At 37.7% G+C, this 16,246-nt stretch overlaps 1 protein-coding gene across 1 annotated transcript in view; it reads left to right on the forward strand.

Moving 5' to 3' along the window:
- Positions 1 to 1,266: 1,266 nt before the first annotated feature.
- Positions 1,267 to 16,246, forward strand: part of SAMSN1 (SAM domain, SH3 domain and nuclear localization signals 1) — a 156,465-nt gene continuing 141,485 nt past the window's right edge. The window contains exon 1 of the mRNA XM_049627988.1: positions 1,267 to 1,409. Within this exon, the coding sequence (XP_049483945.1) occupies positions 1,374 to 1,409 (36 nt within the window). The 5' untranslated portion in view covers positions 1,267 to 1,373. The remainder of the gene's footprint in view (positions 1,410 to 16,246) is intronic.

Here is a 16,246-nt window from a genome sequence, read left to right on the forward strand (position 1 = left end):
CAATCAATGAGCCTATTGGGAAATTTTGAATCATGATAACCTGCAAATCACTTTCCATCGAAAATGATGGGGTCAGAACTCCAATTGGAGCAGATTAAAAAATAAATGATGTGACTAAATGATTATAAACTAGTTTTTGGAATAATTTTGTTGTGAGAGGAAGGAGAAAGAGAGTGATGGTTAATGGAAGGAGGCCTAGGGTCATAGAGGGTGTTTTTAAAAACAGAGTGGCTTGAGCTGCTGTACAGACTACAGTGATAGACCAGTATGGCCGAAAAGGCCGAAAATACATCAGTTAGTAATATAAGATCCTTGTTCTGGAAGAGATGGTGGGGCAGGGATGAAAGCATGAACACAGCAAGGAGTTTAACCTCACACTGCAAGTTAAAGAGCAATTGTTCATATGCCAGATACATGAAAGAATGAAGGAAGTCAGGAAGCTGGTCTAAGAGAAATGTCATGTTCAAAATTCCTTCTTCCAATCATTTGGATAGGCATTCCTGAGAACTCACATTCATGAAGAAAGAGTGTGTTTGCTGATGCAACCCCAGGTCTTCAGATGTGCGCTGTAGAAACAGAAGGGGGAATATAACAAGGACTAAGAGTGGGGAAAGAAGGGCGCCGATTTAGGAACTGGGACTATAAAGTTTGATGCTAATGATTTTTAAACATTTTTGGAAGCGATGGAAAGAAGAATGCAAATAAAATGAGTTTACTTTCTAAAATGCTTTTTTTTGTTGTTTTGCGATTTCCGTTTGCTAATGTCATCTAAATTGTGTCATCTAAATGTTCTCTATTTTGAAAATACGAAGACGACATCATATATGTAGATTACATCACTCCAGCAGCAAAAAGTCAACGAATTTTCTAGGTTTTAATAAAGCAGGTTGCTATTTTACACTAACTTACTGACTTCTCTACATTCTACTTAAGATGTGTACACTCATCACCTAACATCCACTCCTGCAAAGACAAACAGACAAACCCAGAGCTCTCAATATTTATCCTAAGTACAGCTCTGCCTGACGTCTGTCTGCTATGTACAGGTTTGGTTGATTTTAGTTTTTCAGATCTTCTTTTTGGTGTCTAATTTCCTAAAGTTCAAGAGACAGCTGTCTGGGGCCTGCGAAATAAGATGATGAGCATGCAGATATCAAGGAAATGGTTTTCTTACACCAACAGCTCCATTTAGATCTGAGCACTTCCTCATTCTTGTCTAACATTAGAGCTTCCTAAGGTATAATATGTGCTGAATGCAGACATGTTCTTTCTTACTGATGGGGGTGATTAGGGTTAACTTCTTTAGCCTGCTTTAAGTTAAGTGAGACAAGATTTAATTAATCTCCAGACTCCAGTAGTTTGACGTTTCAACCATGTATCCTGTAGAAAAACAGAGCATGCAGATATTCGTAAGTTACACCAATGGAAAATATTCAAACTTTTTTTTTTTTTTTTTTTTTTTTGTTAGCTGTTAAAGAAGGCTTGTTTTTATTTCTGGGCAATGACACTTTCTATTTTAGCCATTGCTTCCCTACCAGTCTAAGAAAAGTAAAGCATTTTGTTTTCTCTTGTAGTTGGGGTTTCTAATAAGAGTATGTTACTTTTCTGCGTATTAAAACAGGAAGCACGTTTGACTAGTTGACTAGTTGACTGACTTCCTTCTTTTACTGGCTAAAGTTTGGGCTTCATAAAATTGGTTGAATCTTTATGATCCAAGTAAAATTGAAGGTTAAGAGATTAACCACTTAATTCAAACTATGTTAACAGTTAATCCAAGTGATTTAAACATTAACCACTTTCACACCCTGAATTATTGATGAAATCTACATGGTAGAATATTGGTGATGAGCCAGTATCAAATTGGGTCGTTTAGGACATGAAGTGGACAACTCAATTTCTAACATAGATTATTTGTAATCATACTGGATGACTTATATTAGCCTTGTCAAATGGCTAAACTAGCAATTTTAAAATACTTCCAACTTGCAATACTATAACGTTGTTTGATTTTATGACATTCTCTGTCACTTCTATATTCTATATGGCACTTTTGCATTTTACTAAGTGAATTTATACTTACAAGTGAGTTTAGCTAAGCAACTACATGCCACTTTACATGCAGATTTTCTTTTTCTTTGAGTTACCTAAAAACCTTCCAGTTTGCCTTAAAGGCAGTTTTGGAAACCATTGCATTAGAATTAGAGAACCGTGAGGAGTCCTAGGGACCATCTGGTCCTCATCCTTATTTTAGAGATAAGGAAACAGGCCAAACGAGGCAAAGTGAACTGCCTAAAATCAAGCATCTAGCTTCTGGTCGTGGTAGACCAGTTACAAAATGGTTGTAATTGTCCTTGTCACTTGAGTCCACATCCATTGAGATGTGACTTTGCAGCTTCCTCTATTAAAAGGAGGCATGTGCCTCCACACACCTTGAATCTGGGCTTGCATTTTGACTTCCTTCGGCAGACAGAATGCAGAAGAAATAAAGTGCCAGTTCTGCTACAGTAGATAACTAATACATAATTTATTTTATTTTACTTTTTTCTTTTTAACTCTCCAACTATTCTAGAAAATCGGTGTACTCAAAAATTTTTTTTTTCTCAACTCTCGCTTCCAGCTACTTGGCAAATTTTCAGGTTATTTGCTTTCTTTGCTCGTATATTGTGTAACGTCTTTTACATCGTCTAGCTCGTGAAGCTGTGTAAGAGTGTTCTTTCTGTTTTTGAGTTTTTAGGAACCTCTTCGGCTGAGGTGAAATTTTTGACTATGCTTTGGGCATTACTTTGTCGCACAAAATTTTAATCCACTTAACAGCCTTCAGCACATGTATTTTTTTGGCAGGCAGGTGATGCTGTCAGCTATGTCCATACCAGCTGGCAAATTGCAGCAAGCAAGCAACTCTTGAAATGAGTGAAAGAAATATCTTTAACCAAGGGGGAGGTCAACTAGCTGTGTCTGATAAATTTCACTTCTTTGTTACTTGAAGCTATGCACATTAGCTTAAGACGTTATCATATGTGTGGCATGAACAGAATCATATTATCTGAAATCCTCTATTTTGGATGGTTTCTTCATTCTTATCTGGGGGGGAGGGTGGTGTGGTATAATAAAGTCAGCACTGAACTTTATGATTAGAATCCTGTGTGTATATTCTGGATTATCTACCTATTAGCTGTGTCACTTTGGGAAAGTCACTTAACGTCTCTTAAATCCAACTTCTTTAGTTTTAGTTTCCCAATGTGCTTAGGTTTTTTGTTCGTTTGAGAAAACGGTGAAGCATGTAAAGCATTTTGTTGTCTGCAAACCGCAAACTCTCATCTCTACTCCCCTGAACTCTACACATTTTCATTTGCGTATTAGACATTCCCTGCTGGGATGTCCCACATCTAAAATCTATCTCGACATGCACAACTCTAGCTTTTATTTTCTCCTAACTTCCGTAATTCTGTAAATTGGTACTCAAATTTTGTCATTTTCCAGGTTTCAAATCTCCAAATAAGTTTTTGATGACTCTCTTATTTTTTCCTTATAAGGAATTTATCTATCTATCTATCTATCCATCCATCCAGGAAATGCTTAATTACCTGCTCTCTTTTCTGCTGCGGCACCATCTCCTTCTTTCAGTCCCTTCCCCATCTTACCTCTCTATTTTTGCTCCATCTTACCTCTCTATTTCAAACTCTGCTCTTCTGGATTTGGCATCCATCTTGGATCTCTTAGCCCAGACCTTGACCAGATTTGATCCCTTCTTTCTTAAGTCTTTTCTCCAGCCCCAGTATCTCTTGTCTCTGATAAGAACACCTTGCTTCTAGTCTGTGCCCTTTAGGACCTGTCCCCTACCCCACAATTGCCAGCTGTACCACTAATCCAATTAGTTCCCACTCCATCTCTTTGATGGAAGAAGAGACTCAGACACTGTAAGTGACACTGAGGGTGTTACCTGATTGTTATAAACATTTCCTCAATTATAAAATGAGGGGGATACTGACTACCCCACTAGGCCACTGTGAAATGAGGTCACACATATGACTGGCAGAGAGGAAGCACTCACAACCTTTCCAACAACAGTTCTTCCCAAGGACCTGGATATGAGTGCGTAACACTAGACACAGCGCTCCTCATCCAACAAATCAAAATAAAAGCAGTTTTGAATCGAATTAGGGAGACGAGAACAAAATGTTTAATGCAAGTTGTGTATATAGATAAAATATGAAATGCAGTGCGGGTGGATGAGTACAAAGTGGAAAGGTAAGGAGTGTGAAACAGGGTTACTCAAGGAAGACAAGCAGGCAGTGACTTATAAAGAAACTAATAGATGTGAACTGGTGAAAAGACAGCAGGACATCGTAGGTGTGGAGACTGCCACAGATAAATGCTCAAGAATAAAAGAGTGTGACACCGTGGTGCTAGCCTGATAAAATGAGGGATGGGTTTGAGGTTAAAGATCGTGTTCAGAGTGGTAGGGGGGTGCCAGTCACAGCAGACTTAAATTCTTTTCCTAGTAATGGAGAGATATATGTGAGCTGATGTTTCTAGGAATATCCAAATTTGATTTGCAATAGACGCTGTGCATTTTGTGGCGTCATTCTTAAAGTGTCAAGTTAGGAAGTTAATGAATTTGTAAATTCTTTGATATTATATTCAACACATGGTCTCTCAGCCCACTTTCAAATACATTATTATAAATGTAAAATAATATTTGTGGAGGGAAAATTTGGCTGTGTTTAAGCGACCATACCTCCAAGGGAGGTTTCCTGTGTTTTATTTATGAACGTTAATGGCCTTCCCTTTCTTTGTAAATTGGGCTAGAAAATCACGAATGCAAAAGTCTTCGGGTTTGTCTAATCCAAACCCTGCATATTTTACAAATGAGGAGCAGGGAGAGGGAGGTTAAATGTCTTTCACAAGGTCATAGCTAGACACTAGGCAAGATGAAATTTAAACTTCTGTCTAGATTTTCAATCTAATGCTTTAAAAAATATACTGAAGGGCCTAAGAGAGCCAAGGCAATATTAAAGACAAAGAGCAGTGCTGGAGTATATCCACTACCAGATAGCAAAACTTGCCCTAGAGCTAATATAATTAAGAAAGTGTAGGTAGCTCAATAGGTTAAGCATCTGACTCTTGATTTCTGCTCAGGTCATGATTTTGCAGGTTCTGTGAGATCCCCTGCTCCTGCACTCTATCTCTCTCTCTCTCAAAATAAATAAACTTAAAAAAAAAAAGTGTAAATATTGGCACATAGATAAAACCAATGGAATACAATAGAGATTCCAGAAGCATATCTCCACTGAAATGGTACCCCAAATGAGATGTGGTGTGGATGCCACTACACTTCAATAGAGAACCAGTGGTCTTCCCAATACATACTGCTGGGTCAATTGGATATATCAATGAAAAACAAAAACTAAAAATTGTGACCCTACCTCACACCAAACAAAGAAACTAATTTGAGACAGATCACAAACCTTACATATGAAAGCTAATAAACTTCTGGAATAAAACATGGAGAACATCCTTATGACTTTGAAATAGGTAAAGATTTTGTAACTAAGATACAACAGTTACTAACCAAAAAATAATAACAAATAAAAATACATTTAATTATTTAATTAATAAATAAAAACTTCTGTTTATTAAGTGATAGCATTAAGAGGATAAATGTCAAGCTACAGGCTGGCAAAAGATTTTTGTAATATTGCATCTCTACATATTTGTCAAAGTTCTCATTAACAGAGCATAAAGAATGTTTATGAATAAATAAAAAAACAAATAAATTACGAATGCGTTAAAGATTTGAACAGATATTTCAGTGTCAAATGGCTGACAAATATGAAGAGTGGCTCATCATTGTTAAAACTGCAGTTGAAATATGCCTGAACAGCTCACCTTAAGAAAACTAACAATACCGAGTGTTGATGGTGATGTGAAGCAACTGGAATTTTCCTTCATTGCTGATAGGAGTGTACATGGGTGCAACCACTTTTGAAGATTATTTGCTAGTATCTACCAAAGTTAAACATCTACCTAACCTATGACCCAGTTTTCTACTCTTTGTTATATATCAAAGAGGAATGAATGCAGATATACACCAAAGGACCTTTCTAAGGATGTCCAGAGGAACTTCATTCATAACAATTGAAATGGAAAATAAAACAAAAACAGAACAAAAACCCATTGCCCATCAATAGTACATAGGTAAATTATGGAATAGTTACATCATGGAATACCACACCATAATGAAGAAGAAATAGTACAGCATGGATGAATGTCACAGACAAAACTTTTTGAATTAAAAGTCAGATCTACACTAAAATAGAAAGCAAGTGGAACTAGTCTATGTTGATAGAAGTGAGAATAGTAGTTACCTTGGGAGACAGTGAAGAGGATCCTCCCCAAGGGGATGGAGGGGGTGGGGATACAGTTTAGCCTTCTGAACACTGGGGGCTTGGTCTGGTGTGGGTGGTTGTTGCATGACTGTACATATATGTAAAAATGTATTGAGCTATATTATATACTTATGGCTTACTCTATGTATGCTGTATCTCAATTTTTCAAAAATGGCGATGATGTTCCTCCCTGGAACAAATAATCCACCATTAAGAAATCCTGGAGAAAATCTTGCCTCATTTCTTTCAGGCTACTAAGCGCTTCAAACATTTGCTCTTGTCCCACCACCATAACATGATGACATTCCTTGTCTCATCACGGCACACATCAGTAAGGCTGATATTTTTCCAGTAGACCGACACTGTATACAGTCAGCAGAGACTGGTCCAGAATCACGAGCCCCTCTAGGGCCTGTCTTGTAGCCTGGAGACATATCAGTATTCTGGTTTGGCCAATTCTGTGAAAATCTAGACTGTTTTAGCAGTATCAAACAAAGCATTGACATAAAAGCAGATATAGTCAGGTTATTCTCAATAACACTGCATAACACTACATAAGCAAAATGAGATGTTCAACAAGCTGATACTCGTGGCCTTTTAGTGGCATATATTTTCCTTGATACTAAATTTGCACTGTACCTAAAGCAAATAGATGTTACAGTAAACAGCCACATGTACTTCCTACTGTCATCATATATTATAAAGGAAAAGTATTTCAATTTAGGTCAGACAAATGCAGTATTCCTGACTCTCAGCCCCATGTAGCTAATATGGAGTGCTCTGTGAGGCTAGTGATCAGTCTTCTCTTGAAATCTGTGGGCAGAAGATAATAGTTTGTTTTTCTCTATCTATATCTTTTCTATTAAATTAAAACTTTAAAAACTACTAATTTAAAAAATGACAATTGTTGGGGCTGTTAGGGGGCTCAGTCAGTTGAGCGTCTGACTTCGGCTCAGGTCATGATCTCACGGTTCACAGTTCGGAGCTCCGTGTCGGGGCTGACCTTTTGGATTCTGTGTCTCCCTCTCTCTCTGCCCCTCCCCCACTCGTTCCCCACCCCTCTCTCTCTCTCTCTCTCTCTCTCTCTCTCTCTCAAAAATAAATTAAAAACATTAGGAAATTATTTTAAAAAATAAAAATAAATAAATGACAACTGCATTTGCTGTCATAAAGCAGTCTTTTAAATTAAGTACATTTTTTTCATTTAGTTTAGTTTTGTCTTATATTTCCTAAACTCTAATTTATTCCAGTTTGCTTACAAAGTTTTAAAGTCATCTTTCATTCATTACAGTTTTCCACAGAAATTTGAAAAAAAATCCTGAAGAATCTTACAATTACCCAGTTGTAGGCCATAGGCTTTATAGATGAAGTTGAGATACATGTATATCATATATTTAGCCTTCCTCCACTGGAATATCCTTCCATAAACATTTTCCAGGTGGCTTAGTCAGTTGAGTGTTTGATTCTCAATTTCAGCTCTGGTCATGGGCTCAGGTCATGATCTCATGGTTCGTTAGGTTTCTACACTGGCAGCATGGAGCCTACTTGGGATTCTGTCTCTCTGTCCCTCTCTCCCACCGGCTCATCACTCTCTCTCTCTCTCTTTCTCTCTGTCTCTCTCAAAATAATAAATCATAAAAATAAATAAGTACATAAACATTTTTCTTCTCTGCCACATCTGCAAATCACTCTTTTCTAAAACAAACCTTTTGAACTTCCTAAAAGCTTATTCCTTGACAAATTCTACTTTGGTTGCAGGAAACATTAAAAACCTTTACCAAATAAGAGTTGAAATCTCAGCATTGAAAAATCAAAACATTTCCATAAACCTTAATCAAATAAATATGACTCTTCCTAGCTCTCCTTGAAAAGCAGTCAGGATACTTATTGTCTGTACCAAAAATGTATATACTGTTAGAGTTCTCTTTCTCCTTGTCTTCCCTTCTCTCTGTCTCTCTCTTTCTCTTCTTCCCACTCCCCTCTCCCTCTCCTTCTCCTTTCTTTCATTGACACCGGATGCTTAAAAATGGGGAAACAATGTTATCTGGGTTGACCAGCTAATAGATATGATTGATAAATAGATAATTTATATGAATTATTTCTAAAATGATAGGTATTTTCATGTCCCACTATTCTAATTATATTTCTTCAAACTTTATTACTTTACATATGTGCTTCGTTTCTGAAAATTCAGAAATGGACTTGAGATAATAAATGATTAGTTATCAAGATAAGCTATTTCTTTGCAATGAAATGGACTGCGTGATTTATAATTGTTTCAATTTTATTTTAGAAAGTGCCCTTTGGAGATATATGGTGGGGTCTCAGAATTGTCCATATGATAGTTTCATGCGGCAGTCCACAAGATGTGAATTTAAGCATTAGATTTACTTCTATGTTGCTTGAAGTGTTTTTCCTCTCCCATCACTCATTTTTTACCATTTTCCCTGCTCCTAAATATCCATCGTGAGTATCATGAGCTAACGCGACTTTAGATTCCTCCAGTTCAGAGCTTGCCAGCAGTGTGAGGTGACATGCTGATATGATACGAATGGTTATGGATGTGTTGAGATATCATCTCCTTGAAATGTGAAAGAACTGATAAAGCCTTGAAGAAATGTGGTGTGTGTGTTGTGTGTGTGCTGTTGTGTGAAAAGTGTTGAAAAAAAAAACTGATTCTATCTCTTTTGTTTGGTAGATGAAGAATTGAAAGCCCTTGGAGTTTTGAAGGTATTGTTGCTGAGTTCCTTAGTTTTAGGGCTAGGTGCAGAATCCAAATCTTGTGGCTTTTGCTCTGATGCACTTTGGCCAGGATAACCTTCCTTCCTTCTTTTTGAGTGAGACAGTAAACTTTAGTGAGTGCTCTTGGTAAGCACTTTCATTGGAAGTGACCAAACTGATTCATGATAACAGTTTGCTGAATTCGTCCTGGAATTCATTTTATATACATTGGTATCAATTCGTATAAGAAGTATGTATGGCAGATTCTATCACCACTTTTTTATAGAGGTGGAAATTGGCATTCAGAGAAGTTAGGTGACTTGTTAAAGATTTCTTGGTAAGTTACTGCATTCAAATGCAGAGCTGTCTGGCTCCAAAGCTTATGCTCTTTGTGCACTGTCATGATACCTACCTATTGGAATGAAAAGCAATCGTCATCTTACAACATATAGAAATGCTGCTTGCACAGGAAATAAATAAAAGATAGTTAATTTTCAGTATATGAGAAGAGAAGAATATGAGAAGAGGAAATAGGGGCATTTGCTGTGTCTACCAGGTCCTGTTCTCTTCTTTACAGTGGAAATGGCTTTGGGGGAGTGGTGTCCTGGTACAATTCCTTGGAGACCTTTTGCAAAAGAATCTTAGGATGTTTTATTGTTTTTATTGCTACTTCTAGGGACATGAATCATGAAATTTTCTTCTTTTAAATTTTTTTTAATGTTTATTTATTTTTGAGAGAGAAAGAAAGAGACAGAGTGTGAGTGGAGAGGGGCAGAGAGAGATGGAGACACAGAATTCAGAGCAGGCTCCAGGCTCTGAGCTGTCAGCACAGAGCCCGATGTGGGGCTTGAATGCACCAGCTGTGAGATCATGACCTGAGCCGAAGTTGGACGTTAAACCGGATGACCTACCCAGGTGTCCCAGGAAAATTTGAAGTTGAAGAATAAGTGCAGAGAGACAAATTTTTACAAAGATTTGAGAAGTTTGATACTACAGTACTATTTTTAGATTCTGCCAATGACCACCTGCTTCCTAATGGCAAGAGTCCATGGCACAAAAGGATTACAAGGAACTATCTCTGACCCTCAGCTGTACCACCAACAAGTAGTTTGAAGAGATAAGTTCTCTAATCATGACCCATACACAGGGCTAGATACGTGGGAAATAATGGTATCTTAAAACAAGGGAATGAGGGGGCGCCTGGGTAGCTCAGTCAATTAACTATCTGACTCTTGATTTTAGCTCAGGAGATGGAGCCTCGGGCCTGCTTGGGATTCTCTCTCACCTCTTTGTCCCTCCCCCTTCTTGCACATGTGCATGCACGCTCTTTTTCTCTTTCTCTCAAAATAAATAAACTTAAAACAACAACAAAAAACAAAAAAACAAGCAAATGAGAATCAGAGAGAAAAAAGAAGAGTAAGATATCATGGCACATGGATTTGGCCTTTCAGAAACTCTTAAAAGATTTCAGACTTTCCTTGAATGGATGACTCTAGATTTGAGGAAGAAAATATATAAAATGAGCCTAGGACACCGTGTTGTGCTAGAATCCAAACAACTCAAAAAACAATAAGCTCTTCTTTGCCAGAACACATGTATTGAAAGCCTCTTAATGGCTAAAGATAGGACAAAATTGGGCATCAAGAAGAATATGGAAGCATTAATTGAAACACATTACATATATAAAAGTCTAGAAGTTCATAACGTGAGGAGAAAGAGAGAGAGGAAGGGGGAGGAGGAGGAAGGGAAGAAAAATCACTGAAAAATAACTAGAGCACTAATTCCTTACTCTGAAAATGTCATCCTATCTTTTCTGCTACATACTGTACTTTTGGTTAAACATAGTCCTAGTTGGTGAGAGACATTGCTACTTTACAAAATTTTCCAGCTGATTAATGTGAGTTGACTTACATAAATAAAAATTATCTTGTAGCTCCTCCTGAGGTTATTTATTTAAGTTTGGGTAATCAATAGATGAAACTAGATCTTAGTATCAACAAAAGTGAGAATATTAAGTGTCCCCTGATACATTATAACATGTAGCACCTAGCACCATCTATGAAAAGTTCTTGGAAAAAGGTGGATTCCGAATATAACTAATTTCCATTGGTAGGAAAAAGCTGATATTCATTTATAGGAAATACCAGAGATGGAAGAAGAAGTTAAATGGTACACAAGGAAGCAAACAGAAAATTTGGAATGTGGTACATTTCATAGGAACTGATTTCTGCAACAAGTTAGTGGCAAGGAAGAGAGAAGGGCAGACGGGAAGAAAGTGAGAGAAAGACAAGTCCTAGACTAAAGACACTTGAGTGACATGATAACCAAATGTGACGTGGTCTTTTTTGTTTGGATCTTAACTCAAATGGTGCAAATGAAAAGATACTTTTTTTTTTTTTTTCTTAAGATCATTGGCGGATTTAATTATGGAAATATTTTGGCAATCTTGTCACATGGTGGACCACTTAGTGGCTTAAAACAATTTATTTTCTCACAATTTTGCACTCAGGTCAGGTCTTTTGGGGATAGCTCTCTGCCCCGTTGTCATAACTAGGGTGGTTCATCTGGGACTTGAGGATTTACTTCCAAGCTGGTCTCACTCACAGGGCTAGCACATTGGTGCTGGTTGTCAACGTGGACAGCAGCTGGAGCTGTTGCTGGAACCCTTGATGTTTTTTCAACGTTTTTTATTTATTTTTGGGACAGAGAGAGACAGAGAATGAACGGGGGAGGGGCAGAGAGAGAGGGAGACACAGAATCGGAAACAGGCTCCAGGCTCCGAGCCATCAGCCCAGAGCCTGACGCGGGGCTCGAACTCACAGACCGCGAGATCGTGACCTGGCTGAAGTCGGACGCTTAACCGACTGCGCCACCCAGGCGCCCCCCTTGATGTTTTTTCATGTAGGTCTCTTCATGTGCTGCTTGGGCTTCCTCACAATAGGACAGTTGGGGTCCAAAAAGGAGGAAAGGGGGGTTGGCAGCCCTCTTAAAGGCTAAGCTTAGATCTAGCACAGTGATATTTCTTCCATATTCTATTTATCAATGTAGTCACAGCTTCAGCCCACATTCAAGGAATTGGAGAAATAGATTCCATCTCTCTGTGGGGGGAATGACACAGGGAGGTATTTGAAGTTTTCAAGGAATAATTTTAAAGCATAGCAATGGCACTCTGATTATCTAGGAAAATGTCAAAAAAAATTTTAGAGATACAAAGTGAAGTGTGTAGGAGTGAAATGACATGATGTCTGCGGTTTAAAATACTTGCACAGGAAAGAAAAATGATAAGGAGAAAATGGGATAAATTTAGCAACTGTTGTAATATCTTGATAATTATTGAATATAGGTGATGGGAATGAGGAGGGATTAATGAACTCTACTTTTGAGTACATATGAAAATCTCATGATTAATTTTTTAAAAATATTCAGACTCAAAATAATATTAGAGTTCCTAAAAGAGACTCGAAGTTCTAGTTTCATCTGGTTTTGATTTTGATTAAATTTTAATATTAAATCTTCTCAAAATACACCTGAAATGATATTCCCCAAAAGTACTAACTTGGGAAAGCACGCAGAAATGGAGAATCTTACAGGGGTGCTGTGGTGACTTTGGGGAAAATTAATAGCCTGCAGACGAACACAGAGGGCTGCTTGACAATGGTCCCCAAGATGTGTTTTTTTTCACTTGAAAGAAACTGTGAGGACTTGATGCTTTGAGGTTCTGCATCCATCTTCAGAACAGGAAGGGAAGGCAGGGGACTGCAGAAAATCACCATGACTCTGATCTCACTGACCCTCTGCATCAATACCAGCTGTTGTCAATCCACAAACCAATTCTTACATGAGGAGAGTAACTCTTCTTGAGTAAGCATCCTCAGATATGTAGTCTGTTACTTGGAATTCAAAGCATTTTTTTAAATTTATTTTTGAGATAGAGAGAGCGAGAGAGAGGTCACAAGTCGGGGAGGGGCAGAGAGAGAAAGGGAGAGAGAGAATCCCAAGCAAGCTCCACACTGTCAGAGCAGAGCCCAACGTGGGCCTTGATCTCAGGAACCCTGAGATCATGAACTGAGCCAAAATCAAGTCAGACACAACTGGCTGAGCTACCCAGGCACCTCGGAATTTAAAGCATTCTTAATTTACAGCATTCTATGAGCAGAACATGTCAAGGGATCTCTCCAGATATCCCGAGTTTAAGAACAAGGGACAACTATGGATGCCCTTTCTGAGGGTATTAAAAATAAATGTTATTTACAGAAAAAGACGTCCAGGACCAGCTGAAGAAGAAGCATATTTGCAAGTACAAAATTCAAATTTCCAGCAGTTTCATCTCTGGTTATGTATGTACTCAAGAGAATCGAAAGCAGGGACACACACAGAGATTTGTAGACCCTTGTTTATAGTAGTGTTATTTCCAATAGCCAAAAGGTAGAAGCCACCCAAGTGTCCATCAAGATATGAATGGATATACAAAATGTGGTATATACCTACATATATACATACAATGAATATCATTCAGCCTTAAAAAAGATGGAAATTTTGACACATACTACAACATGGGTGGACCTTGAAGGCATGTGTGCTAAGAGAAATAAGCCAGTCACCAAAGGGCAAATATTGTATGATATCATTTGGATGAGGTACCTAGAATAGTGAAATTCATTGACACAGAAAGTAGGCTGGTGGTTGCAGGGGCTGGTGGGGAGGGAGGAATGGGGAGTTGGTGTTTAATGTGTATGTATTTTCAGTTTTGCGAGATGAAGACTTCTGGAGAGGAATGGTAGTGATGGTTGATGACGTGAATATACTTAATGCCACAAGATGGTTCATTTTAAAACAGTTAAAATGCTACATTTTGTTATGTATATTTTACCACCATAAAAGGTACCTATTTGAGCTTTATGTCCTATAAAAGACCCAACCTTTTTTTCTTTTTTAAATGAATGGAAGGGAATAGAGGAATGGGCCCTGGGAGGCACATGAGACACAGCTTTGACCTACCACCTTTGAAAGGAAGGTGTTACTTTTATATTGAAGAATGACCTTTTTTTTTGAAGGTTTGCTCCATACTTTCTATTCAGTTAGCTAGGCCTATAAGGTTGTTTTCACCGCAATTTTGCCTCGGATTTTAGTAATATTATTGCCACCTCCGAAAGCTGTTTACACAAATCATGCTAAGTCTCATTCTCTCATTTTATTAGTCAGGCTTCCTCATTAATTTAGAAAATTGTTTGTTTAATAAAGACCTATCTTACTTGATCACGGTCTCTGAATCCCCTGGATTATGGCAGGGATTTTACTTTGTAATAATCTCCCAGGAGAGCTGCCCAAACAGCTGCGAAGGCAACAGAAAGCTGCAGGGGTGGTCACATTCTCTCAGGCCCAGCAACAAGGGACTGAAGCTGACCAAAATGAATCTTTTCTGCTTTTCACTGGTGAGTTTCTTTGGTAACCTCATTTTTATTTTATTGTATCAACTAAAAGGAATGGAGTTAGGGAATGCCCTAAACTTCCTATGCGGTGATATTAATTAATATATTTAGGGTCTCATGAGAAAAGTCCACATCAGAAAGAGGAAAACGGATGTTTTTATTAAAGCACTTAAGCCAACTCTGTTCAGACGCAAGTAATTTACAAAAATATATATACATTTATCTAAAACAATTACGACTTAGTTAACATTTTGACGCTGAATCTCTAAGTATAGTATGTCAACAATTTTTGAGGAACTATTTTCTTCTATTTATTATAAATACGAGGAAAATTTTGCAAAATGTGCTGCACTTGGGTTGCTTGCTTCGCTTTGGGACATCCTAGGAATCAAAATGTCTTCTCTATTGTTTGAGTAATGAATTCCGTTTAATGTTGGCTTTGTTAAACTACCATGGAGGCAGCTTTCTGAGTTACACAGTACTGTGGATGCAAGGTACCATAGATTATTTCAGTCCTGCAGATGTGCTCATTCAAGGGTATAAGCACTTCTCAAATTCTTTTTTACCTTATTACCTTATTTTTTAGTTTAGCCTGAAGTAGATCGGGGAAAGTTAGCAGGTAGTCATAGATCTGGAAATACGTTATAACTCTAACCTGCAATTGTGACCATCTGCCAATGCTAAAAATGGATTTCAAAAATAATTTTATTCATTTCTATCTGTGTTTACAGCAGGACATTATGCCTACCCATTGGTTTTTCAAGATGTGGATGGGAGATCCCTGTCATTTGGGGAAATAAAATGGTTTACTTTGATGTTTGTTTTCTTTCCAAATTGCAAATAAGATTAACATAAGTGCGAGAGATGGTGCTGACATAGGTTGTAATACCTAAACAGGAGGCATTTTAAGCCAAGATAAGGGATTTAATCTTAGAGCATCTTGAAAAATAAAATGCAATTGTGAGTTGTGGCAGGCTGAATCATCGAGTTCCAATTGCCTATGTAGTCCCAATTTACAAAATAATTGCCGGTGCTCAACTTTGCTTTATGCCATATAAATCTGACTGGAGAAATCCCATTTCAGGTGATTTAAATGGTATTGTGCATTCTTTTCTAGTCGATCTAAAAGAGCTATATGTGGTTTATATGAATATACGTCCCATGGAAATAGGCAGTGTAGCAGCCGAGAAAACTGCGTTGTGAAATCACTCTGAATGGTTCTATAATCAATATGCTAATGTTTCTAGAACATAGCATGGCTCAGCATAGTGTGGCATACGTTTGTAATCCTGCTAGTGAAGACATATAACCATATACTGAGCATGATTGTCTCTCTGGGTAATATAGGAAAAGGAGGGCATACTCAAAAAGGATGGCTTCAAAGTCATGCCTCATGAACTCAATTTGACTGCAAGTCTTTTCCATGTTTTAAAGTCCTTAAAAATTTACTTGTGCAGAAACAGATTTGATTAGACTGCACCATCATCAACGCTTAAGGATTTTGTTCAAGCATTCCAAAGTTTATCGAAATTAATTGCTTTAATAATAAAATGTCCACAAGGTACTTGGGAAAAAAATCAAACTATTTTAGGTGGTTTTTTATTCCTTCTTGTGGAGTAAATAAATAAAATTATTTAGCATATGGGCTCTCAACCAGGGTGTTGAGACACCCCACTGTGCTGTTGTGAGCTGTGAAAAAGGGGTGGG

This window comes from Panthera uncia, chromosome C2 (assembly GCF_023721935.1).
Source record: "Panthera uncia isolate 11264 chromosome C2, Puncia_PCG_1.0, whole genome shotgun sequence".
Lineage (NCBI taxonomy): Eukaryota > Metazoa > Chordata > Mammalia > Carnivora > Felidae > Panthera > Panthera uncia.